This window comes from Microtus oregoni, unplaced genomic scaffold (assembly GCF_018167655.1).
Source record: "Microtus oregoni isolate MIOR12 unplaced genomic scaffold, Mior012 000032F_ref0000030, whole genome shotgun sequence".
NCBI classification, from domain to species: Eukaryota; Metazoa; Chordata; class Mammalia; order Rodentia; family Cricetidae; genus Microtus; species Microtus oregoni.
The window spans coordinates 16827575-16852527 of record NW_024543091.1 but is presented as its reverse complement, the minus strand read 5'-3'; the positions used below and the strand labels follow the sequence as shown (position 1 = coordinate 16852527).

The window sequence follows — 24953 nt, the reverse complement described above, 5'->3', positions numbered from 1 at the left end:
TGAGTTATGCCCCAGTAAAGATTATCCTGGACTATGTATAGGGATCTTGTTGAGACAGAGAGAGAGAGACAGAGAGAGAGAGACAGGGGAAGAGAGCAAAAAGAGAGAGAGAGAGATTGACGACATTTTATGTTGCTTGTGCAAAGATGTGTTTAGTATCTCATATTTTCAGTATCTCATATTTGATTGTACTCGGCTCCTAACAAGCCTGGCCCATTGATGGGATGGTAGCTTAGGCGTGTGTAATTATTTTGGACCTAAAACCTGGTATTGCTTATGTTGTTGATAAGTTCAGCTTTCCCCTTTGTCAGTCTCTGTCACCAATTTCTTAAAATGCCTTATAGAACTTGGAAGGTGGTACAACCCCGTGGCATAGGAGTCAGGTCTGGGCATACAGAGGTCATACATGGTGTGTCAAGGTTGGCACTTTCTGAGCTCTTTCCTGTCTACTTCATCCTGAACGTGGGGCCATTGCTTGTGCAAACCTTCTGTCGCTTCTTCTTCTTTTCATTTTCACTTCTAATTTTATTTTGTTTGCTTTTGTCTTAATGGCTTTCGCTCTTACCCAGGCTGGCCTGGACATCCAGGGCTGAAGCGATTCTCCTGCCTCAGTTACCAGGATATCTGGGGCTACATGGGTGCACCACTATACCCTCCTGTCGTTTTGTGTGTGTAAGTGTGTGGGTAGGCATGTGGACACACATGTAGACACCAGAGCCATTTACTTTTTTTTTAAGATTTAAATTACTTTATCGTTTGATGTGTAGGATTGTTTTGCCTGCATGTATATGTGTATATCATATGCACACAGTGCCCCAAGAGTTCGGAAGAAGTTGTTACGTGCCCTGGGACTGGAGTTACAACCGGTCTGAGCCACCAAATGGGTCCTGGAAATGAAATTCTGGTCCTCTAAAAGAGCAGTCAGTGTGATCTTAACCACTGAGCCACCCTTTAGGCCTCCACTTTTTTTGAGATAGAATTTCTCACTGGCCTGGAACTCATTGAGTAGGTTAGCTAGCTTCAGTGAACTGAAGACTTTTCTGCCTGTTCTTTCCCCCTAACATCTCAGGACACCTTTTTTTTTTTTTTTTTTTTTTTTTTTTTTTTTTTTTTCTCACATTGTCTTTAGGGATCTAACTAAGCTCCTCACACTGGGAAAGCGGATAGGTCCTCCAGCTCCAGGTGAGCCATCCCAACTATTGCTTGTTTTTATGCCAAACCACAAAGCCAACAAGGTCTGGAGTAGCTGTACCTCTAGGGTCTGGCTTCTCTCCTGTGGAAGGAATTCGGTTATTTGTTGCCCTAACGGTGGGAATACTTACAAAACTTCAAACAACACGACTACCTTTCAAATTGGCCTGAGATAGCTCCACAGATAAAGGCGCTTGCTGCCAAGCCTGACCATCTGAGCTTGATGCCTGGGACCCATGTGGTAGAAGGAGAGAATAAACTCCCACAGCTTGTCTTAGGAATTCCACACAAGTTGTCCTCGGAACTCCACACATGTTCAGAGGCATGTGTGCACCTTTTATTCCATTTTAAGAATTGAAGTAATTCACATACCGTAAGATTTTTGTTTTAAAAACCTGTACAGTCCAGTAGTTTGGGGTATAGTCACAGTTTTACTGCCATCATCAGGACCTCCGGGGTATCCTCGGACCACCCGTCCCAAGACAAAGCTCCTTTGTTCCATTAGCAGTCACTGCACCCCACAAGAAGCCAAGATCTGCTACACTCCCTCGGTAGCGTTTCCCTACCTACCACTGTCACACACAGGGAATTGTGTTTGTGAACTTTGGCCCTGACCTTTCACGTAATTAGTTTTCCCAGGTCCTTCTCTCCTGCCGGGTGTATCAGAACTTCCTCTCTTTCCTGGCTTGGTCATAGTCTTCTTGAGTATGGGCCACTTTAAACAAACAAACAACAAATAGCAAACCCCTTCCTAGCCAAGCTGATTTTTTTTTTTTTTTTTTTTTTTTTACTATCGCAACTCTATAGAGTCCTAGATTCACGGGAAGGGTGACGACTAAATCTCACAATTTTCTGTTTCCTGGAATTTTCAGATCTTCTTGCTGGGACACCCGAAGCGAGCTCAGTCCCGAGGTGGCCCTGCGAGTTTCCTTCCTCAGCTCCCTGCACAAGACACCAGACTCCCTAATCCTGTTTAGGAATCTGCGTTCCCTTTTCTCCTAGGCTACCTGGTTTCCTGAAATCGGACACCACAGAGGACAGAGCTCTCTCTATTCTTGTTTCCCAAGGAAATTAATTCAGGTATAAAGGACGGGTGGAGGAAATATTTTCGACTTTTCTTACAATTCAGAAAGGGAAAGAAATAGTATTTCCTTTGGGCTGCGGCCACGATTCTGATCTTTTATGCAGATAAAATATTTCTTAAAAAAAAAAAACTTCTAGGAAAATCAAGCGACTTGGGAGCTAAGTCGATGCTAAGTATCCCTTAAAGGGAAGAGACACGTGAGCAGTTTCCTAGTCTCTCCGAGTGTTTTCATCCCCTCGGTTTGGGGGTGTTTCCCTGGGGACGGCTGGGACAGCAGCAGCGTGTTCGGCAGGCTAGTGAGGCCGCCGGACTACAGGATCCACAGTCCTTTGGAAACTTGTAGTTCCACGCTTGTTGGTTACTTCGGCTTTCCTGGGGAGTGACGCTGAGAAAACAAACTCTGATTGGTCAGGCCTGGGCTGAATTCTCCATTTATGGACAGATTGCCCGGCCCGAGCCCAGGCTGAGCCAAAGAAGAGTTCGGATTAAGTGTTAGCAGAGAGAGGGTCCAGGCAGGGCAGCTGGACAAGCAGTCCCGCAGAGCGCATCGGGTGCATCACTAGACAGCTGAGCATCGTCAGTTTCGAGTGTGCACCAGGTCGGCCAAGTCTTGCCTCACCTAGCGTCTCGGATCCCGCCTGGATGGAGTCCCATCTGGGTTTCCATTGGCTCCTGTGAGTGCTTGGGTGTCTGGAGCTTGTTTTTTTGGCGAAGGGAACCAACTTTAGAAGTTCGCCCAGGAGACCGCGTTCCAGCTCCAGTGCCCAGGCAGCCGGACCCGGAGGAGGCGCGACCGAGGCGGGAGTCACCATGGTAAGTTGACTGCGCCGCGTCCCAGGACGCCTGACCCTGGGTTAGGGCAGGAAACCCCGGTGCGGGGCACCTACCTTGGGCACGCTGCCCAGGCCAGGGGGTGGAGAAGGTGGACGCGGGAGTATGCACTTCTGGAGCGCCAGTTTCCTGCTGTGCTGCAAACCGGGTCTTGGCCGGGAAGAGGGACCGAGGCGAACAAGGAAAACTCTCTGAAGTGGCTTTCTGTGCCGGGAAAGTTTTGGTGGTAGTGTTGCTGTGGCTGCCAGCTGTCGGAAGCCAGGGTGTGAGCACATCTGTTTTCACCAACACAGCCATGGGACCGGGAACCTTTTTCTCCTTCAGGGAAGGTGGGGGGCATGCCCGTGTCCCTCCAGTCCCCTCCTTTGGGCGGGCACCAGCATGAGTTCCCTGGCAGGCTGATCCCGCAGCTGTCCCCCTGCCATGGGGAGAACCCGGGCTGCCCTCCCTGCACTGGTTATTGGCCGCGCGCTGCACAAAGGCAGGCGGGGGCGCCAGGTACGGCGGAGCACCTGGTGGTGGCCCGAACTGCTAGGACCCTGTGACGATGGCGTATAGCTGCAGCCACGCTGGCCTGGAGCCCAGGCCCCTAAGGTCCCTGTATGGGGTAAACACCTCCTGCCGAGGGCCCCACCCGGTCCCCAGCTCAAGAGGACTGCCACTCTGCTTTACACGCCACAAGTCCCCAAGAGAGCGCCCCTGGTTTTGTTCTTTCCCGCTTGGCGTTTGGGGAGTGTAGGGCATAGACTGCCTCTCCCTGTAACTCATTTGATATTTTTGTTGCTACACGGAGGAGTCCCCGGTCCAGCCACTCTCCTCTCTCAGTCCCAATAACTTTAGCCACATCCCCTGGGCTTTGCTGTGGTGTGGTTTTACTTCAGAAGGACAAAAGCATAGATTGTATTTTGGAGAGATTGCCAGTCCACCCGGACCAAAAGAAAAGGAAAAAAAAAACCCCCACCTTTTTTATTTAACTTAAAAAGTTCTAAAAAGCTTCAAAGTTTCTACACTTGTTTCTCGGTGGAAGAACTTGTCCTCCTGGCTTTGCCGTTGTTTACTGATGGTGAGGGCAAAGCTTACCGAAGAAGATGCATAACATAGCGCTCACTTGAGAAATCTGTATCCTAGATCCCCAGCGCCAATCACTGGCAGCACAGGCCAGGCAGAGCCCACACTCAGTTCATGTGCAGCCCCTGCCCCTACGCTGTTTATTCAAAAGGATAACTGAAAACAAACGAAACCTTTAAAAGGCATCCTAACCCCAAACTTACTTTTTACATAGTTCAAAATTATGTTACCTTTGCCCCCAAGAGAGACTACTTCATTTATAAATAGGCTGCCTCCTTCAATTTTGAGGTTTCAGAAGTTAGTCCACACTCACAGAGAGTACCCTGAGCTGCGGTTGGGTGGAGTTTCGCGGGCTGCTGACCGCTTGAACTTGAGCAGTGTGATAATCCTGGTGCCTAAGAATTGCTATAATTACTTTCCACGGTTCAATATTTCTTTAAAAAAAGATAAAGATCGATGTGTGTATGACTTAAAAGAATCTTACTGAATTTAACTGTGTAAGTGGTACCTTGAGAAAATGAGCTTTCCCTTGTTAAATCTCCCCCTTTTTATGCGGGTAGACCCACAATTAGTCCGTGTTGCCTTTTCCAGAGACGTGGGAAAACATCCTGGTAGTTGGAGCAGCTAGTTGGTCCATCGGACGTAAAGGAGGTGTGTCTTAGAGTCCGTTTCATGCCTATGTAGACAGTGCATAGTCACCCCCTCGTGGGCTCCCTGCCATCAGCACAGATGGGCATGTTGTGGGCCACTTGGAGGCAATCTGTGTATCAGATATGGACGCCTGGGCCACAATTCACTGCCCAGAAAAGTTGAAACCACTGGCCATCCTGAAGTAGATGTGCCATGGACAGAACTCGGTGTGGAGAGTCATTTGGACAAAATTAAAGGAATCGTTTCTTCCATGACTTGAAAGTTTGAGTGGACTTATGAGCTGTGTGAAGTTGCCTGAGAACATTGACCCACATCTCAGATAGTTAGGCACCCAGTGAGTATGCTCGGTGTTTATGTAAGGAGTCTTAAGCTGAATGGAACTTCTGTGTTCTCTGCATCTGTCTGGGCCTGCCCAGTTGAATCCTTCAGCTGCTTAGGACAGGAAGGGATGGGCCATTACCCTTGGTGGGTGTGACCGAGAATTAGCATAGAGCACAGGCCCTTGGCCAGGCCGCAGGAAGAACACCTGTACTGTGAACTCTTTCCGTGTGCTTGCGTGACGTCTACGCTTGATTGGCAAGCTGATGGGATCTAGGATCATCCCAGAACAAGACCTCTGGGCTCTGGGCGGATCTGAGAGTTTCTAACTTAGGTTACTAGAGTCTGGAAGACACATTCCTTGCATGGTGGCATCATTCCCTGGGCTGGGGTCCCAGGCTCAATAAAAAGGACAATGGGAGCTGAGCGCCAGCAGGTGTCTCTCTGTTTCCTGCTGCTGTACAGTGTGACAGCTGTCTCTAGGGTCAGCCGCCACACCTCTTCTACTTTGACTGAACTATATCCTTCCAACTGTCAGCTTAGACAAGCTCTTCCGCGAGTCACTTTTGTCAGGGAAATTTATCGCAATAAGAAAAGTAACTAATTGTGGTGTGTGTGTGTGTGTGTGTGTGTGTGTCAGGGAAATTTATCGCAATAAGAAAAGTAACTAATTGTGGTGTGTGTGTGTGTGTGTGTGTGTGTGAGAGAGAGAGAGAGAGAGAGAGAGAGAGAGAGAGAGAGAATGCTTTTCAGGGAGGTCTGGGAGCGAATTAGACTGTGTACCTAAGGCCCGATGACTTACTCAGTTGTCATTAGGGATGAAAATTCACTTCAGATTCATGAATACAGTGTATAATTGACTTCTCCCTCATCAATATCAACTATGGAACACTTGCTTGTCTTGGGAAACCCAGACTATATTGCCAAGTCATAGTTATTGTTACCCTTTTCAAGAGGTAATGACCCCATCTCCGTACATCAAATATTCTGTTGACTCTAACACATAGCAGTGTGTGGCTAACACTTCCTTCGTGGACTCTGGTTTCGCAGTCTGTGACAGGATAGTTCCGTGGTCTGGATGTGTGTGGTAGACTAACACATATGTATGTGAGTCCACTTTCTGTTTTGGCCCCAGAACAAGTGATCCATAGGGTTTGTGAACAAATTCTGCAGAGGTGATTGAGTAAAATCTCCCTTGGCCATTGTCTACGCTATATTCTCTTTTCTCTGTTGCTTATCATTCCTAGGTCACTAGCAGGGGTACCACACGTGAAAGCACTGATTTATTGATTTATTTTGGGGGGACATGGTTTCTCTGTGTAACCCTGGCTGTCCTGGAGCTCACTTTGCAGACCAGGCTGGCCTCGAACTCAGAGATCTGCCTGTCTCTGTCTCCCGAGTGCTGGGATCAAAGGTGTGCACCACCACATCTGGCTGCAGCAATGACTTACAACTTAGGGATCTGGTAGGCAGCTGACCATGGGTAAGTTAGGTTCCTTGGGGTGGAGGTTGGTGTGTATTTAATAAGCCTGGAATCCATTTGGAATGCTTTCAGGGAAGTCAACCTAGCTCATCTCTATTGATTAGTTTATCAGATTTTAAACATCCCTGGCCAAAATGACCCAATTCAAGTAAACTGGAGAGGAGACATAAGTTTGATGGCAGAGGGAAGGTTGAGGAAAGCTGGTTCTGAATGCTTCTACCTTGGATGAGTGTGGTGGGCCAGCCTAGGGTTTCCCCTCTTGGAAGAGAAGACCATTTGGACACTGGATGGGTAGAGATGAGGCGAGGGAAGGTGAAGACCATCCGGCCCTGTCTCTGCTGAGGACTCCACTGGGAGGAACTCCAGTGATTCTGGAGGCCAAGACACAATCTGACTTCGGGAGAGTAAAGAAGGAACACATGACCCATGCTTACACTGACCATATTGCCAAGCTGTCTTGTTGTAGACAAGTAGCAATCTAGACCTCATGCTGGCCCTAATGATGTCATGGAAAGGCCAAGCGTGCTTATCTGCGGGTCATCTGCTAGCAGCTTCTACAAGCTCAATGTGGTGTGCGTGAACCACAGCGCTTCCTCCACCTCCTTGCTAGCTAGAAGGTCTGAACAGCAGCTGCATGCCCAGCAGTGATGTCAGCATCCGATAGCCACACCTTCTCCTGAGGCCTTGCTAGAGAAGGTGGTTGGTTGCCTGGCATTTTGTACCTGCAGAATCTGGTGACTTAAACAGGGAAAACCCTCGTGCAGATGCTAACTGGAGCTGTCACAACACGAGTAGAGATGGCTTGTGAGTGGCAAGGCTGCACTTTCAGCTTCTCTTGTCACCCTTCACCCCTCTGTTTCTGTGAAATGCCCCAGATCCCAATGCTGTGCGACAACCCTTACTCCTTGCCCCTTTCAAAGCGCAGGAGCTTGAGGTGTATTTCAAGAGTTGTCCTTGTGGCTAGCGAGCATGCAGCTGTGAGCATTTTAGGACCCACAGATTCCGCTGTTCCTGGTGTGTCGTTAAGTCACGTGAGACTAAAGACCAAGCAGTGCTTCAAGTCTGCTGCTGAGAGAAGACTAGGATTCCACATGAGAAAGCTCTTCATCAGCATCTCTGTTCAGATTTCAGAACACACGTGCACACACGCGTGTGCACACACACGTACACACACGCATACACACACACACTCAGGGTCTCACTCTAGAGCCTAGGCTGGCCTCCAGCTTACAGACTTCCTGCTTCAGCCTCCCAGCTGAAGTGGTTCTCAGCCTTCCTAATGCTGTGACCCCTTAATATAGTTCCTCATGTTGTGATGACCTTCCCCCAATATAAAATTATTTTTGTTGCTACTTCATAATTGTAATTTGGCTACTGTTATGAATCGTAATGTAAATGGCTTTGGAGATAGAAGTTTATCAGAGAGGTCATTACCCACAGGTCAAGAATCATATTATAGGCATGTGCCACACCTGGCTATAACACGCAGAAATATTTTGAAACCTCTAGACAACTGTAAGATACTCTGGACCTCACAGTGGGAACATTCAGTCATGCTTTTCCAGATTTGAATTTGAATAATTTATATATATTATGTATTTATTTATTATTATGCAATATACATGCATAAAATATACAGTATCAAATATATATTAAAGGGTGTTTTGCATGCATGTATGTCTGTGTACCATGTACATGACCATGTTCATACCTGGTGCCTGAGGAGGCAAGCAGAGGGCATCAGAGGCTTTGGAACTGGAGTTACAGATGGCTATAATCTGTACCATGTGGATGCTGAGAATCGAAACTGGGTCTTCTGCAAGAACAACCAATGGTCTTAACTGCTGAGCCATCTCTCCAAACCCATTATTTGCATGTGTGTGTGTGTGCATGTATGTGCCTATATTTAACAAAGATGTAGCAACTTATATTTTTACCATTATGTGATTACCTTTTTCTCAAAAGTATTTTATTTCCTTTGTTTTGTTTTTGTTTTCTAGATAGGGTTCTACTATGTAGCTCTGACTGGCCCTGTTCTGAGATTTACTTTGTAGACCAGGCTGGCCTTGAACTCATAGAGATCTGCCTGCCTCTGCCTCCTTAATTCCGGGATTAAAGGTATGCACCATCACTGCTTGGCTTCTTTTATTTTCAGGTGATTGTTTTTGCAGTGCTGAGGATCCACCCCATGTGTACAGGACAAGCGCACTATGACCCAACCACATCCCCAGACCCTGATGTTTTTATTTCCCACTTTGCTTGGACTTGACATTACAGAGCAAATAAGAGGTTAAAGGTTACATGCCAATGGTATTAAAAATAAACATCATAGCCCTTTAATAATAACAAGCAAATCATGTTCTGAATTTTGTACTTCAGAATTTATTTTGGCATAGCCAACAACTTTTTGGTCATCCTAGCAGAACTTTTTTAAGCATATTTTTTGACAGTTATATCAAGACAAGCAATATTTACAGATTCTTTCCCAAAATAACAGCATTGGCTTTGACAAGCCAGGGGCTTCTCGCTGTATAGCTACATGGTCTTGGCCTTCACTTCTGAGGTCCCACCTTGAGAACAGCAGTATTGTCTTCATTCAAAGACTGTTTGGTTTTGGTTTTCAATTTTTCTCCTTATCCTTACCTATTTTTGTGTGTGCATACGTCTGTAGAGGCTGAAAAGCAGCTTGCAGGACTCGGTTCTTTCTATCATGTGGGACTGGAAGTCCAGTTCGGGTTGTCAGTTTTGGCAGTGAGTGTCCTTCCCCACTGAGCACTTTTGAATGGACATTTGTGAGCTACAGAAGAAAGATCATTTTTAATAAAAACTTCCTTTCTGACCTAAAATACTAGTGGCCATGTGACTGCCCTCCTCCTCACAGGGCTCTGTACCTGGTCCCTCCCAGCTGTCTCTATTCTACCTCTGAGGAGGGGGCACCCACCCTACTGTGAGTGTGCAGGTCCCTGTCCCTAGGAATTAAGGATGAGAGCAGTGTGAAGGAAGTCCTGGCTCTCTCGGGGGTTTAGAATTTTGATGTGGATTAACATTTACTCGTAGTACTTAGCAGTCGTACATCGCTTTGTAGAGAGAAAAAGCATAGGGCACCTTCTAGAACACCCAAAAAGAGTTTAAGATTTCTGTCTTAAACCTTTATAGAGAGTCTGGGGAGAGGACTCAGTGGAAAAGGAGCTTGCCATACAGACATCAGGACCTGAGTTCAGCTCCCCAGCACCTATGTGTAAAAGCCTTGTATGGCGGCTGGGGTTGGGAGGCCGGTTTTAGGGGCTCACTGGCTGGCCAGTTTAGCTGAAACATGAAGCTCCCAAAATAAGGCGGAGTGACTAAGATATCCCTACATTCATTTCTGGCCTCCATATGTACCCACAAGATACACACACACACACACACACACACACACACACACGCATGCACACGCACACTCACATGCACACGCGCAAAGGACCCCACAGAGTTTCGGGCTGTGGATGCAGCTCAGTCAACAGAACGCTTGCCCTGCATGCATGGAGCCCTGCTGTGGATGCAGCTCAGTCGGCAGAATGCTTGCCTGGCATGCATTTGGTTCTCAGCACCGCATATACCTGGTGTGCTGGTGCACACCTATGATCCCAGAACTCAGGAATTGAATGGAAGTGGCCCTGTGGCTCTGCAGGAGCCTCAGGAGTCCAAGGCTCATCTTTGGCTATGTAGGGAGTTTGAGACCAATCTGGAATACACAAAACTCTATTTCAAAGAGCAAAGAGCAGGGTCGGGGGAGGAGATTTGGTCATCCAGTTTAATGGCTTCCGAAGGCTCTGGATTCTGGCTGAGCCCGTGGCAGAGTGCAGATTTTCTGATCTCAGTCTAAGAAGGGGATGGATTAGAATCTTATTTTCTCAACAGTCTAGACACGACCAAGATCGTTTTGTTTCTGAGCCCTTTCAAGAAGGTCCGCTTGAAGATGAAAGCTTGTTATTTTTGATTCATTGCCACTGAAACTGTAAAAGATTATAAGAAATAAAATCTGAAGCATTCACCCGTAATACCATTGCCCTGCAACACAGTAATTATTTTATGTCTTTGGGTTTCCTTCCAATTTATTCCAACACACGCTGTTTTTATGCCATTGTAACTAAGAGGCAAATATATCACCAAATGCTCTGTGTTTTTTTCCCATTTATTTTATACATCCTTCATCTTGGTAGACATATTCATGGTCTTTGCTGGTGGAAAAATACATCCACGTAGCCTGACAGCCAAACTTAAGTTGTAACTGTAGAAAAATCTCCCCCATAAGTGTGTACACAGAAAAGTTGAGCCCTGCCCTCACTACAACTGCCGTTGTAATAGGCTGCTCGTCTTCCTGTGACTCTGGAGACGGGGAGCCCCCTTTTTGGTGTACAGTTGGAACAGGCTTGGGGTATATGCTCTCAAATCCCTATGTTCTAACCTCCAAATGTGTGCTGACGATGGGATACTTCACCCCATGCCCCCAATCCTGCCATCATCTGCAGGGTGGTACAAGACAAGACCTTCTGCTTCTCCTGCAAGTCTCAGCTGAGAGATGCCTTAAACATAGCTCTGGTGGTGGGGTGATGCTGAGATACCACAGTTGATGTAAGGTTTGGGGACAGAATGGAGAGAAACGGAGTCTTTCAGTTGAAACTCTCACTGATTCTGCAGGCCCTACAAGCAATGGAAGATGACAGTGGCTTGTCTAGTCATGGCTGTCGTTGGTGTCAAGGTCTCCTACCCTGACTGCCAGGTCTTATGAACTTGTGACCCTTGATTCTTGTTGTAGGGAAGGTCCTGGTCAGGGGACTCAGTTGAGGGTTGAGTTACTGCCACTCCCTCGCTGTCTGAACAAATACCTAGTTGGTTCAGGGATGCAGGGACAGGCATCTGGGAGCAGAGCCAGCCTCCCTCTGCATTTTGTGGCAATCCAGATGCCTTATTCTGGGGTCCAGGCTCTGACTGCTTTACTATGCTGATGCCTGGTAGCTGGTACCTGTTGCTGGTGTTCCTCTTAGCTTCTGGAGTCTTCTCTATGATAGTCAAGGATCGGGCAGAAGCCAGCCAGGGCATGGTGACAGCCGCATTGCCTTTGAGTCTGCGTTTTTCCAGCAGGCTTTGTTCTGTAAGTCTCTTTAACAAAGCTGTCCCCTCCCTGTCTTCATGCTCCTGTTTCTGCTCCTGCTTTAAAGACAGTCCATGCAGTTGCAGCCTCCACAGCAAGTCTGAGTCAGGTTCTTCCATGCTAGCTTGGGATCCTTGGTCCAGTTTTTCAGATCATTCATGTGGTTCTTTGTGTCCTTTATTCTCCCTCTCTAAATCTTCCACTCCAAGAGCTTGCTTGCAAGTTCATGGCCTCCTGGTAACAGTCTGTTTCTTGGGGTCTAGAATGTGATCTCTGTCAGGCAGCAGGTGCAATAGATGGTCTATCTATTCCTTCTGCACCACATCTTTGAGGGTCCCAAGCTTCTTCTCTGACAGATGGGCTTTCCATGTGTCTTATGCCTCTTGTTGAAAGGGACCATCAATTACACCAGGTAGTAACCCCCCTCCTTTTTTTTTGGCTTGTTTGTTTGGTTGCTTTTTTTGAGTCAGGGTTTCTCTGTGTTGCCCTGGCTTTTCTATAGACCACTTTACCTCCTGTTCATTTCTAAAGTCCCAGAGAGCTGGCTGGTCCAGCTTGTTATTGATCCAGGTTTTCCAACAATACTTCGTACTTCCGGTAACATCACTTCCTTCCGACCTTTAATTATCGACTGGAGCATAGGGTTCTCCTTATTCACTGGCTACAACCTGTCTCATCAGTTATGTTCTATGTCCTTTTGACTTCCCTCCTGGGCTGCAACCTTGGTATTGTAAAATACGGTTTCTGGAGCATGAAAGTGGGAGTTATCTAGATGGGGAGAAATTCAGGCGGCACCCTCAGGAGATTGGCAGCAGTATTAAAATGGCCACAGCAGACATGGTTGGTAGTCATATGTACCTTACTCTTTTTCTGACGCACCAAATATGTATTAAGTGTCTGCCCTACGTGCTGCGCTCTGGGGAGACCCACAGGGCTCATACTGCCGTAATATTTCATTTGCTTTGTACTTAAAAAGAAGTAGGACACAAATGCGATTAAATTGCATGAATTTTAGGCAGCATGTTCATAGGTTATTTCTTTACTATTCTGTGTGTTTTAACATCTTTTTCCAATTAAGAAAAAATGCATATAAACACATACATACGATTCTTTGTATAATTTTAGGAGCTGCAGAAAGCTGTGAAACCCACACAAAAATCATTACTAGAGTTGTAGCAAATGTTGTTTTTGAGATGGCTATTAAGGTGAGTGGTCAGTTCTGGAGTTCCATTAGGTTATTTGATTACTCGACATAGGTGACATCAGGAGTGAGTCCACACCGAGTGTCGTATAAAGAGCCACCCAGGACACACACACCATGTTGCTCAGGCCTCTAACATCATCCATCCCATAGCCATCTTCCTTTGCTTCAGAGTGTGTGTGTGTTCTTGATGTAAGAACTCACCCCAGACACTGTGACTGATAAACCTGAATTATTTCTCGTGATTTTGTGCATTAGCTGGCCAGTCCCCATTCAGGCTCTTCTGATTTGTGTGGTCAGCTGTGGCTTGGCTGGGGATGCGTGATCCAGGACGGGCTTGCTCACTTGCCTGGTAGTTGGCCCACTTCCAGCCATGACGGTGGCGATGTCACAATAGATTGGTCTTAGCTTGTTTACATAGTAGTGGTGATACCACAGCATCACCAAGAACAGCAAGAAGTGTAGGTGCTGATACACAAAACTTTTCTAAATTTTGTTCACATTGTATTTACTATCGTCCTCTCTGGCGGGAGCAAGTCACGTGTCTACTCCAAGACGCGATGGGAGAATGGACTGAGCTATAGTTCCTCCACTGCCACCATCGTTCCTTAATTGACTGAGTAATTTGGGGCAGGAGTAATCGTGAAAGCTGTGCCTGTTGAGCTTCTGTGTGGTGTGACAGATACCTCAGCCTTGCTCCCCACACAGCCTCTGGTGATTTTTTTCCAGGGCAGAAAGACAATTAGAGACCTCTCAGCCTCCTTCCAAAATTGCTTCTTTGTTGTTGAAAAGAAAAGGTCAAAGTGATAGTTAACGACGAAATGGAAAGGTATTTTCTCTTGACTGAAGGAAACCGGGAAAATAACAAGCAGGTAACTTGAGCCCAAACTTAGAGTACCCTGAGTCACGCCAAGCCAGACAGGCCAACTGTCCTTTTGCACTAAAGAATGGAACTCATTGCTCTTCCAAGGTGGAGACAAGACTTTTTGCTGCCTGCCTGATGCTGCCTTCCTAGCCAGCACGGAGCTGTCCATGTGGAGAAAAATATTCCTCACTCAGACAGAAATACATATTTTCCTTGGCTGGAAAACATGTCTCTGGACTATAGGATGATTCTCAAAATAACATGTGTCACTTCCACATCATGTGAGCCCCAGAGTGTGCCGTCTGCAGGCTCCTGTATGACATACCAAGTGTGTAAGATCGCTTGATTTTTGTTCAGAGGACTTAAAATACCATTAGTCTACAAACCTCTCTGTAGTTTCTCCCCTTTCTTCTCCCTCCTTTTTTCTGTCTTCCTCTCCTCTCTCTCCCTTTATTTTTTTTTTCTTTAAATACTTTTTGAGACAGAGTCTCACACTGTAGCCCAGGCTGGCCTCCAACTTGTAGTCCCTGCCCCCTTCCCCTGCATGCCAGAATTACTAGGATTGTAGGCATGTGCTTCACCACACCCTGCTCTTTTATTTAGAACGTCACCCGTGGAAAGAAAACTAGCTCGTGATAACTCCTGGCCCATCTTTCTCTGCTCTCACCTCCCCCTGCCTTATTTAAAGCCAGTTCCTAGCTGGCATAACATTTCATCCACAAATGCTTATTCTATTGCGTTTTAAACCAAGGAAGACTTAGCGCCTGGTGCTCCTTGGGTGGGAAGAAGGGGTGTGCCCCAGACAACCAAAGCTGGTTGCTTTCCTTTAACTTATAACAGGGGAGCTCTTGTTTTATAGAATTGTGTAGACTTCTCTGGTCACTAAGGGGACTTTCCACAGTGTGGCCCAGTGTCCTTCACAGGGCGTCTGGCAGCAATACCTTGGCATTGACTGTCGTGGTGTATAGGACAGGGTGTCTCCCTAACCCTCCAGTCTCAGCTCCACCTAGGCCCTGCATTTAGGTGTCAATGGTAGGGAGAAAGTTTGTAGTTCTTAACGTCCTCATGCATCCTCATCTGTATCAGCGCCAGCTGTGCAAAGAATGCCCAATTCTATGAGTGATTAGATGACCTCAAGTATAGAATGTCAGATTAGAAATGTATTGGAGGTACCAACACGGTGTGGGACCATGGCTCCAATGGTAAGGGTGAGGACCTGAGTTCAAATCCCTAGGACCCAAGTCAAAAGTCAAGTGTGGCCACATGTGTACCTGTATCGCCAGCACTGTGTTGTGTATGTATGGATAGATCCCCAGAGCTCCCTGGATACCAGCCTATCTCCAAATCCAGTAAGAAGCTGTGTCTTTGGGGAATTAGGCAGTGATAGAGCATGACACCTGATGTCTTCCTCTGGCCATGTGCATCTCACACACACACACATACACACACACATACATACACACACACATACACACACACACACAGAGAAAGTGAAAGAACTATCTAGAAACTATTAGAGAGGCGTCCATGATTATCTTCATATTTACATCTTTTCCCTAGAAAGAAGATCCATAAATTTTCAAAATGGTTTTTGGCCTCCCCAAGTAACTCCTTGATGCCCAGATAATTTTAGGTGGCCTGTCTTCCATTCCTGGGTCACTTAGCAATTTAATAACAAAGTTGACCCTGGAATCCGTGTCCTCTGACTCACAATCTAGGCCCGTTTTTAACCTGCACTGACAGGAAATGCTTGCAAATTAGTAAAGCATTAGGGAGAAGGGAAGTTGAAAGTAAGCAGTAAGTTAAATTAATTTGGGGGGCACAGTGAGATGGTTTAAGGAGTAAAGACACTTGTCATCAAGCCTGGCAACTGGAGTCTGAGCCCTGGGATCCACATGGAGGGAGAGAAGCATCTCTTACAAGTGTCCTCTGACGTCTGCACACCAACCGTGGTCCACACGGCCCACACATACCACAGATAATAAATCAAAATATTAATTTTAATTTTCAAGACAGAGTCTCTCTGTATAACAACCCTGGCTGTCCTGGAACTCAATGTGTAGACCAGGCTGGCCTCAAGCTCAGATTATCAGCCTGCCTCTGCCTCCTGAGTGCCTGCCTCTGCCTCCTGAGTGCTGGGATTAAAGGCATGTACCGCCACCACCACCTGGCAAAAGTAATAATATAAACAAACAAACAAACGACTTTCTGTAGGATCCTGAGAAACATTACTGGTAAGGTCAGTGAATGCATGCTGCAATAGGTGTTGTTTCCTGACTGACCTGAAACACAGTCAGAACCTCCGCCCACATTCAGGTTTAATATCCTCCTGTGATTACAAAGAGAGGTCCAGCAAATGCAGATTGTATTTTATGCAGATTGTATTTTATGCAAATAATTCAATTCCTATTATTACCCTGGTAGAGAATTAATGTTTACCAGTAGAGGACACCTAAGACGGAAAGTGGTGGGTTCTAGTTACTGGCCTGTCAGACAGGTTTCTATGCTCTGTTTCTTTACCAAGAAGCGCAGGCAGGGGTACGGAAAGGCTGGGCTAGCCTCTTCCTTCGAGTCCTATCTCTCACCCGTCCCCACTCTGTCACATCGACCACTTCCTCCCAGGAGTGTCCCTTCTGGCCTCACAAAGCCTCTCGCCTACGGCTTTAGTTTGCTTTCTCTCACTCTGATGAAACACTGACCGAAAGAAACTTGGGGAAAGAAAGAGTTTCTTCCATCTTACAGCTCACTGTCCATCACAGAGGTAAACCGGAGCAGGAACTCAAGGCAAGAACTGAAGCAGAGGCCATGAAGCACACTGGCTATTAGCTTGCTCCCCATGGCTTGTTCAGCCTGCTTTCTTACACAGCCTAGGACCACCTGCCCAGGGTGGCGCTGGGTCCCCTCACATTGATTATTAATCAAGAAAACACCCCCACAGATTTGTCTACAGACCGATCTGGTGGAGGCATTTTCTAACTGAAATTCCTTCTTCCCAAATGACCCTGGCTTGGGTCAAGTTGGCAAACAAACAAACAAACAAACAAAAGCCCTAACCAGTCCACCAGTCCTCCAAGGGTAAGTAAGATGGAGCCTGGGAAACCTGGGAAGTAGACACTCTGCACCTGCTCAGCATGAGGAAACAAAACAAAGCCCATCCGAACAGGAGGAGCTCTCTCCTTCCGCCTCTGCAGGTTTTGTCCTCTACCCAGCCCTGCTTAGCCCTTCTCTAGGTGAGCAGGACCAAGCATTGTCTGTTCTGAGACAAAGAGCCACTTGTCCCCCTTGTTTGAGAATGGAAAGCCAGTCATCGGAACTCTGTAGCCGTGGTGTTTAAGAGTCTGTCGGCAAAGGTGACTCTGGATCCTGTAGGTGTAAGATGGAGTGAGAGGCCGGGTTCCACCACAGTTGCTCTTCCTCCTCAGGATTCCCCAGTCCATCCTTCCTCTTGTCATCTGCCAGAGGTCTGCCCTATGGAACCCTGTGATGTTCCACTCCCAGGCTTGGATGTTGCCCACAATCACCTCCTCTCTACCTACGACCTACTCTCTCCCCTCTCCCTGAGATAACAGTCTCCTTTTCTTTTGAAGCCAGTCCTGATTCCTCCCTCTTGAATCTCACAGTTGCAAGTTATTGCCTTCAAACTTCTATTTCACGCTCCTTGCAAAGATCAGACAGCTCTGCACACTTTAGCTTTTCCTCTGATCAATTATTTTTCAGGATGACTTTCTTTTAGTTTTGTATCCAGCCTCTCCTCCCAAGTCTGCTCTGCCTATGTGATGTTTTGTGAAATGCTATACTAGTTATGCTCCCGTTTTAAAATTTCATGAAAAGGCTGGGAAGCTAGCTCTGTCAGTAGATTGCTCTGTCCGTAGATTGCTCTGTCGGTTGATTGCTCTGTCGGTAGATTGCCTGCCTCAAAACCATGAGGACCCGAATTCCATTTCCAGAACTCATATTAAAAAATTAGAGAGAGAGAGAGAGAGAGAGAGAGAGAGAGAGAGAGAGGTAGACAGCTTCTGGGAACAACATCCAAGCCTTTCTTACACACATAAATTAAATCAAGAGACTTAGTGGGGGACAAGCCTTGTATTTCTCTCTGCTGTGTGGAAATAGAGAATTCTTTAAAACCGCACCCTACACCTTTATCTTGAAAGGCAAAAGTAGAGTGTGAAATTGTCAACACAGTGAAGTGCTCTTAAAACCCACCGCAGGAAACCACTGCTGAAGTTCCCTCGCTGAGGGTTCAGAAGAGGAGGGAACTGTGGAAGGGCACTGTGAGCCGGTGTCTGAGCCCTTCATTTTGGTAGGAACGCTGCAGTTGTCTGAGCTAACGTAGTGAGACCCTGTTTGCTGTAAAAGCAAGAGGACCTGAGTTCAAATCCCCAGTACTTCCCGTGAAAGCTTGGCCATGTGTGCCTGTTATCACAGTGTTGGAGGATCACTGACAGGCCAGCTTAGACAAAACAGTGAGCTTCAGGTCTGGTGAGAGAGCCTGTCTCAAAATAATAAAATGGGAGCAAAAGAGGAAGATACCCCACATCTGACGTCCACTTAGGCATGAATACCTGCCCACACACCTGCCCACACACCTGCCCACCCATCTGCACACACACCTGCCCACACACCTGCCCACACACCTGCCCACACATCTGCACACACACATGCACATACACCTGCACATACACCTGCCCACACACCTGCCCACACACCTGCCCACACACCTACCCACACACCTGCCCACACACCTGCCCACACACCTGCCCACACATCTGCACACACACATGCACATACACATGCACATACACCTGCCCACACACCTGCCCACACACCTGCCCACACACCTACCCACACACCTGCCCACACATCTGCACACACAAATGCACATACACCTGCCTACATACTGCACACAGGGGCTGGGGATGTTACTCAGTAGAACAGTTGTCTGGCACATATAAGGCCCTGGCTTCTGTCTCTAGCACTGAAGAAAAACAGTATCAGGGCTCTGGCGTTGTGGTACATGCTTTTAATTCCAGCACTCTAGAGGTAGAGGCAGGCAGATCTCTGAGAGTTTGGGGCCAGCCTGGTCTACATGAATGAGTTTCAGGACTTTAGAGACCCTGTCTCAAAACAAAACACAAAAGCATAAAAACAAGCAAACACACACATAAAAGAAAACACCAAGAAGTATGCAGACCTGACGGGAAGAAGGAGCTGAGAGACATGAGGTGGACTTTTGTGTACGTAGCTGGATAATGTGGTGTTTTACTGCACGTGGATTTGGAGGGCAGCTTGGATGCTTAAGTTTTCTAGATAATCCGGAAACTGGCCAAGCCCATCAAGTATCAAAATGGGCAAATTTGCATACTTGGGGCTTTTTGTAATATGTTTTCCATGCTCAAATTCTAAGATCCTACGAAAGTGCAAAAGAAAAGTTCCCCGGGAGCCTGAGTGGTAGGAGTGAGCAAACTGGGGAGTGGTCCAGGCTGCCTGTGGACCCGAGCCTGTAAAGCTGTCTGGTCCCCAGTCACACAATTTGTAGTGAGGAATTTGGAATGGCTTGTAGACAGGAATGGAAGGGTAGCAGCAACCAAGGCCAGTTGGGACCTCCTATCAGTGGGAAGTTTTCAAATGACATTAGATTATTAGATACTGTTTACTGTTCTCTCTGACTTAGCAGTAAACTCCCAAAGAGGACATTTTCATGCTTGTGGCTGGTCTTGGTTTTTCATCCCAAACATTGGCCTTGGCAAAATGGGACAGTTGAGCCGAACTGAACCAGACTGTTCCGCAGAAGACCCTCAGTCCCTCCAATTCAGCTCACTTGCATTAACCTTTCTCTGCGGTGGATGGATGATTGATGACTGCCAGTGGGCCAAAGCAGACAAGGGATTGTAAACTGGAAATGTTTTCAAAGATTAAAAATAGTCCCCCTCTGATAAAACCACACTTGGGTTTCCTCTCCGGTCTGCTTTTAATAGAACAGGATACTAACCAGTGTGGCCACTGAAGGAAGTCAGGAGGGCCCAGAAGGTTTCTGCATCTAATTCTTGCCTCTTGGCTTGCCAGCCTTCCACTGGGATACTAAGTCCTTGCTCGAGGCCACACAACTAGTCCTGACTTGTCACCCCAAGGGTGGTGCTGCTCTTTGCTGGGAGAAATGAAAACAAAATTCTACCAAAGTTCTTTTTGCTCCTTTCTCATTCCTGCCAACCAGGGACCAGCCTGGTGTGGAAGTGGACAGCCTCTGCTTACTCTGACCTTGTGTTTTGACCTGGAAGGATGGTCAGGCGATTTCTGTAGGTCTGAAAATGGCACCCAGGTTAAGAGGATGCGGGGGAGGGGCTGTGAGGACCTGGAGGATGGGATGTTGCCTGCTGTGGTCTGTGTCTGTCCTGTGTCTCTCCGGGGAGGGAGAGCTGACTGACATTGTTTTCCCTGCAGCTAACAGGTGCCTAGTAGGCTGGTTTTTGCCACCTCCTATGGCCTCAGAGTCTCCTTGGAGGCCTGCTGATGACTTAATTGTTTTGTTTATTGTGTTGGATGCAAATTCCAGTAGGTTCGCCTGCTGCGCAGGAGCTCTTCCTGGTCTCTTGGCACCTCCTCCAGCTTCAGATGGCTCTTAATGTTTTCTCTTAAGGGTTTTGCCCTTCGCATTTGGTTTGACTTTCTCTCAATGGAGCTTTGCTGCGTGGTGCAGAAAATGACTCGATTAAAACCACGCAACAGCTGTATACACTCTGTCTGCATTATCTTGGAACCTGACACTTGGATTCACCTGCTTTAAGTTTGGGTACTAAAAGATTAATGTGTCCAAAGGAATGGTTAAAAAAACTGCAGGATCACAGTAAATGCGATTATAATGTATGTCGTGAGAGTTTCCTACTTACCTGTGATAATCAATTCTTATTATCCACATTTAAAGTGATTCCATGTAGTAAATGCATTTTGTTATTTGTTTGTTTTTTTGTTTTTGTGTTTGTTTGAGACAAGGTCTTACTATGTAGCTCTGACTGTCCTGGAACTCACTCTGTAGACCAGACTGGCCTCAATCTCGGAGACCCACCTGCCTCTGCCTCCTGAACACTGGGATTAAAGGTGTGTGCCATCATCACCAGGCTCAGTAAGTGCATTTTTTTTTTGTTTTTTTTTTTGGTTTTTTTTTTTTTTTCGAGACAGGGTTTCTCTGTGGTTTTGGAGCCTGTCCTGGAACTAGCTCTTGTAGACCAGGCTGGTCTCGAACTCACAGAGATCCGCCTGCCTCTGCCTCCCGAGTGCTGGGTTTAAAGGCGTGCGCCACCACCGCCCGGCTCAGTAAGTGCATTTTTATAACTTCTGTATAAATAAAGCATTTTAGATCAATGGACTTTATAATATATGGAGTAGTAGTTCTTCATCAGGGTGGAGTTTGGCATTTGGGAAGGGGAAGTGAGACTGATGGAGGTGGGTCTTGTATCTTATCTGTTGTTTTTATTGGTTAACTAATAAAGAAAACTGCTTGGCCTGATAGGACAAAAAATTAGGTAGGCAGAGTAGACAGAACATAATGCTGGGGAAAAAAAGCCGAGTCAGACAGTCACCATGATTCTCCCACCCGACACAGCCGCAGGTTAAGATCTTCCCTGGTAAGCCACCTCGTAGGCTACACAGATTATTAAAAATGGGTTAGATCAATATGTAAGAGCTAGCCAATAAGAGACTGGAACTAATGGGCCAGACAGTGTCCAAAAAAATAAAGTTTTCATGTAATTATTTTTGATGTAAAGCTAGCTCCGCTGCTCATACAACATGAGACTAACCAGGGTTAAATTTATTGATTCGGGATTCAGTCTAGGTGTGCTGGCCTCCTTAGGGAAGAAAGGCTTCCTCTTCCTGAACGCTGAACTTTGAGAATTCTCCAGCTAGGAAATCATGGGGTGGGTCTTAACGTTATAAATCACTGGAACAAACACAGGATAAGGCTATTTCTGGAAGCATTTGCAACTCTGCAGGCTTGGCCTATGGGGTGAGAGCTCTTTATGGCTGCTCCCCTCTCCAGGGTTTTCTATCCACAGTCATTTCTATTGGCATCTTCAGAACCTTCCAGGGCTGTATGTACCACAGTAAAGAGATCGGGCCCAATGGATAAAGAGCTTGCCTCGTAAGCTCTAGGGACCTCTAAATTCAGATCCCTAGAACCCGAATTCTGGATGCAGGGCATGCATCTGTAACCCCAGTGATCTACAGGGAGATGTTTGGAATGGGCAGTAAAGACCAGGGAACATCTGGAAGTTTCTGGGCCAGCTAAAACAAGGTGGAAAGAAAGGAGAGACACTTGTCAAGGCTGTCCTCTGATCTCTACAGGTGCACTGTGGCATGTGAGTGCCCACACTCCATAGATACACATGAGCACACCCTGTGTTAATAGGACTGAGGGAGGCTTGGGGTGTAGCTGAGAGGAAGAACACAATTCAGAGATGAGGCCCTGGATGGTAGGAGTCATTACTGCCTCTGGCCACATGTACATTCTGGTAATTCTGTCGTATGAAAACTACAACATCCTGAGTTCTATGTCCTGCCAATAACTTGCTTCTTCGAAATACTGAGTGAAAGAATGAGTTCATTTTCACATCTGTTCTTTGTAATTCAGATAAAACACAGCCCCTAGGTCATTTTCTATGGACTTTTCCTTCCTTGCAATTTATCTGAATCCCTAGAAGCCTAACTACAGGCTTATTTCCAGAAATGCTTGCTTGCTTTCCTTCCTTCTTTCCTTCCTTCCTTCCTTCCTTCCTTCCTTCCATCCTTCCTCTCTTTCTTTCTTTCGACAAAGTTTCTCTGTGTAGCCCTGGCTGTTCCAGAACACACTCTGTAGACCAGACTGGCCTAGAACTCAGAGATCTTCCTGCCTCTGCCTCCTGAGTGCTGGGATCAAAGGTGTGTGCCGCCGCCACCGGCTGCAGTATTTTTCATAATTGTGTGTGTATCAATGATGTTTGTGTGAGGCCAGGCTTGCCACAGTCTGCATTTGGAGGACAGAGGGCAGCTCTGTGAAACTGGTTTCTCTCTCAACTGTGTTTATCTTAGGATAAACTCAGGTAGGTTTGTGTGACAAGCACCTTGACTAGCTGAACTATCTCACCCGCTTTCTCCCCGTCATTAGCAAATTCCCTTTGAAAGAGTTTCACTTCAAAACTGTAAGTAGCTGAGTCAGGGTAGAGACACTTGAAGAAAACTGAAACATCTATCCCTGATCTCTCCCGAGCTGAGGAAGCGACTTCCACTCCTTTGCATATTGGAGACCTTCCCAGCTTTTCCTTCAGCTTTTCCACATCCCTGCAGTCACCCCACCTCGATCCCCCACAGCGCTTGTGTTGGCTATTAAGGTTGGGCCTTTTGTTTTTTGTTTTGTTTTGCTTGAGACTGAGCCTCAGGTAGCTCAGCTGGTCCTCAAACTCACTAAGTAGCTGAGGCAGGCCTTGAACTCCTGATTCTCTGCTACGTGCCGGGGATCACATTCCCACTACCACGTCCCGACCCTAAGGTTAGTTGTAATTATGTTCTTTCTCTGACACTGGTGGTCCCTGAGAACGGAAGTGCATCATCTGGTCCCTCTGGTTGTTGCTGTTTTGAGGTGTCTGGGCTAGCAGACACTCTCAGGCTGAGATCCATCCTCAGTCCCCCCACACCTTTATGTTTTTTGAACAATAACTGTTCTAAACTTTGAAATTTTATTTGCATCCTTTTCATTCTCCTCTTGGAACTCCCAATTCTGGACTTCTGGAAGTACAATCACACTGAATAAAAGTTAATGAAACTTTGTGACTCAGTGTGTCCTCCAGCCAGGGTGTGTGTAAAGGTGAGTCAGACAGCAGTGTGGGATGGCCTCCACCCTGAGGCAGAGGTGGGGGCAGGAGCCTGGTCTAAGGAGGAGGGTCCCTCCACCCCCGTTGTTTCCTATATGGTTTAACTACAATTTCATTTTTTTTATATAAAGGAAGCCAGAAGCCAGGTGTGGTGGCACATATCTTTAATCCCAGCTACTCAGGTAGAGACAAAGTTCTGTGAGTTCCAGGTTAGCCTGCTCTTCCTAGTGAGTTCCAGGATATCCAGGGCTATGTGAAACCCTGTCTCCAATAAGTAAGTAAGTAAATAAATAAATAAGTACCCTGGTCTTCATAGTGAGTTCCATGCCTCCAACAAATAAACAAACAAACAAACAAACAAATAATAAAATGCAGGAGGTCAGAGTAGCTTGTATAAGTGGTAACAATGTAAATGTTAATAATACAAGCCAGGCGGTGGTGGCACACGCCATTAATCCCAGCACTTGGGAGGCAGAGGCAGGCGGATCTCTGTGAGTTCGAGACCAGCCTGGTCTACAGGAGCTAGTTCCAGGACAGGCTCCAAAGCCACAGAGAAACCCTGTCTCGAAAAAAAAGCAAAAAAAAAGTTAATAATAAAATTATAAGCTGGGTGGTGGTGGCACATGCCCTTAATCCCAGCACTCAGGAGGCAGCACTCAGGTGTATCTACAGAGTGAGTTCCAGGATAGCCAGGTCTGTTTCAGAGAAAACCCTGTCTCGAAAAACCAAAATAAATAAATAAATTTAATAATAATACAATTATAAATCCTCAGATCCCAGAGCACATTGAGCTCCCAGTGCGATCCCTGTTGAAGCTCAGTATGGGTGCCCCTCCTCTTTTCTGACATCATCACCTGCCCCCAGGATGGAGGCAAGGATTGCCACTAATCGTTACCTCGTTAGTTTTTTTTTTTTTATAGCTAATTTATTAAAGTTCTGGAGGACAACTTCAGGGGAACTCTGCCATTTCTCTCTAGTTTCTTACAGATTGTCTCTGGAAGAGTTTCAGGTTGCCTGTTAAGGAAATACTTCCTCATTGGAGGCCAATGGAGTCAGCTTAGAAATGATTCAAGAAACTGGGCACTCTCTGCCTAATCAGCCCGGTCACACAGTTTCTCCTTGGCTAGTTTGGGATGAGACGAATGATCTGAATAGATGGGCTTTTACCCTTCCGTACATGGAAGGTGCACTGGTGTGTGTGTGTGTGTGTGTGTGTGTGTGTGTGTGTAGGAAACCTACCCTTCCCGCCTTAGCTCTGGTCTGGAGGAAACACGTAGCCTTGGCT

General features: G+C 46.7%; 1 protein-coding gene across 1 annotated transcript in view; it reads left to right on the top strand.

The window, feature by feature from the left end:
• Window positions 1-2598: 2598 nt before the first annotated feature.
• The window catches only part of Myo1e (myosin IE), a 194052-nt gene continuing 171697 nt past the window's right edge, over window positions 2599-24953 (top strand). Inside the window, exon 1 of the mRNA XM_041679607.1 lies at window positions 2599-3088. Within this exon, the coding sequence (XP_041535541.1) occupies window positions 3086-3088 (3 nt within the window). The 5' untranslated portion in view covers window positions 2599-3085. The remainder of the gene's footprint in view (window positions 3089-24953) is intronic.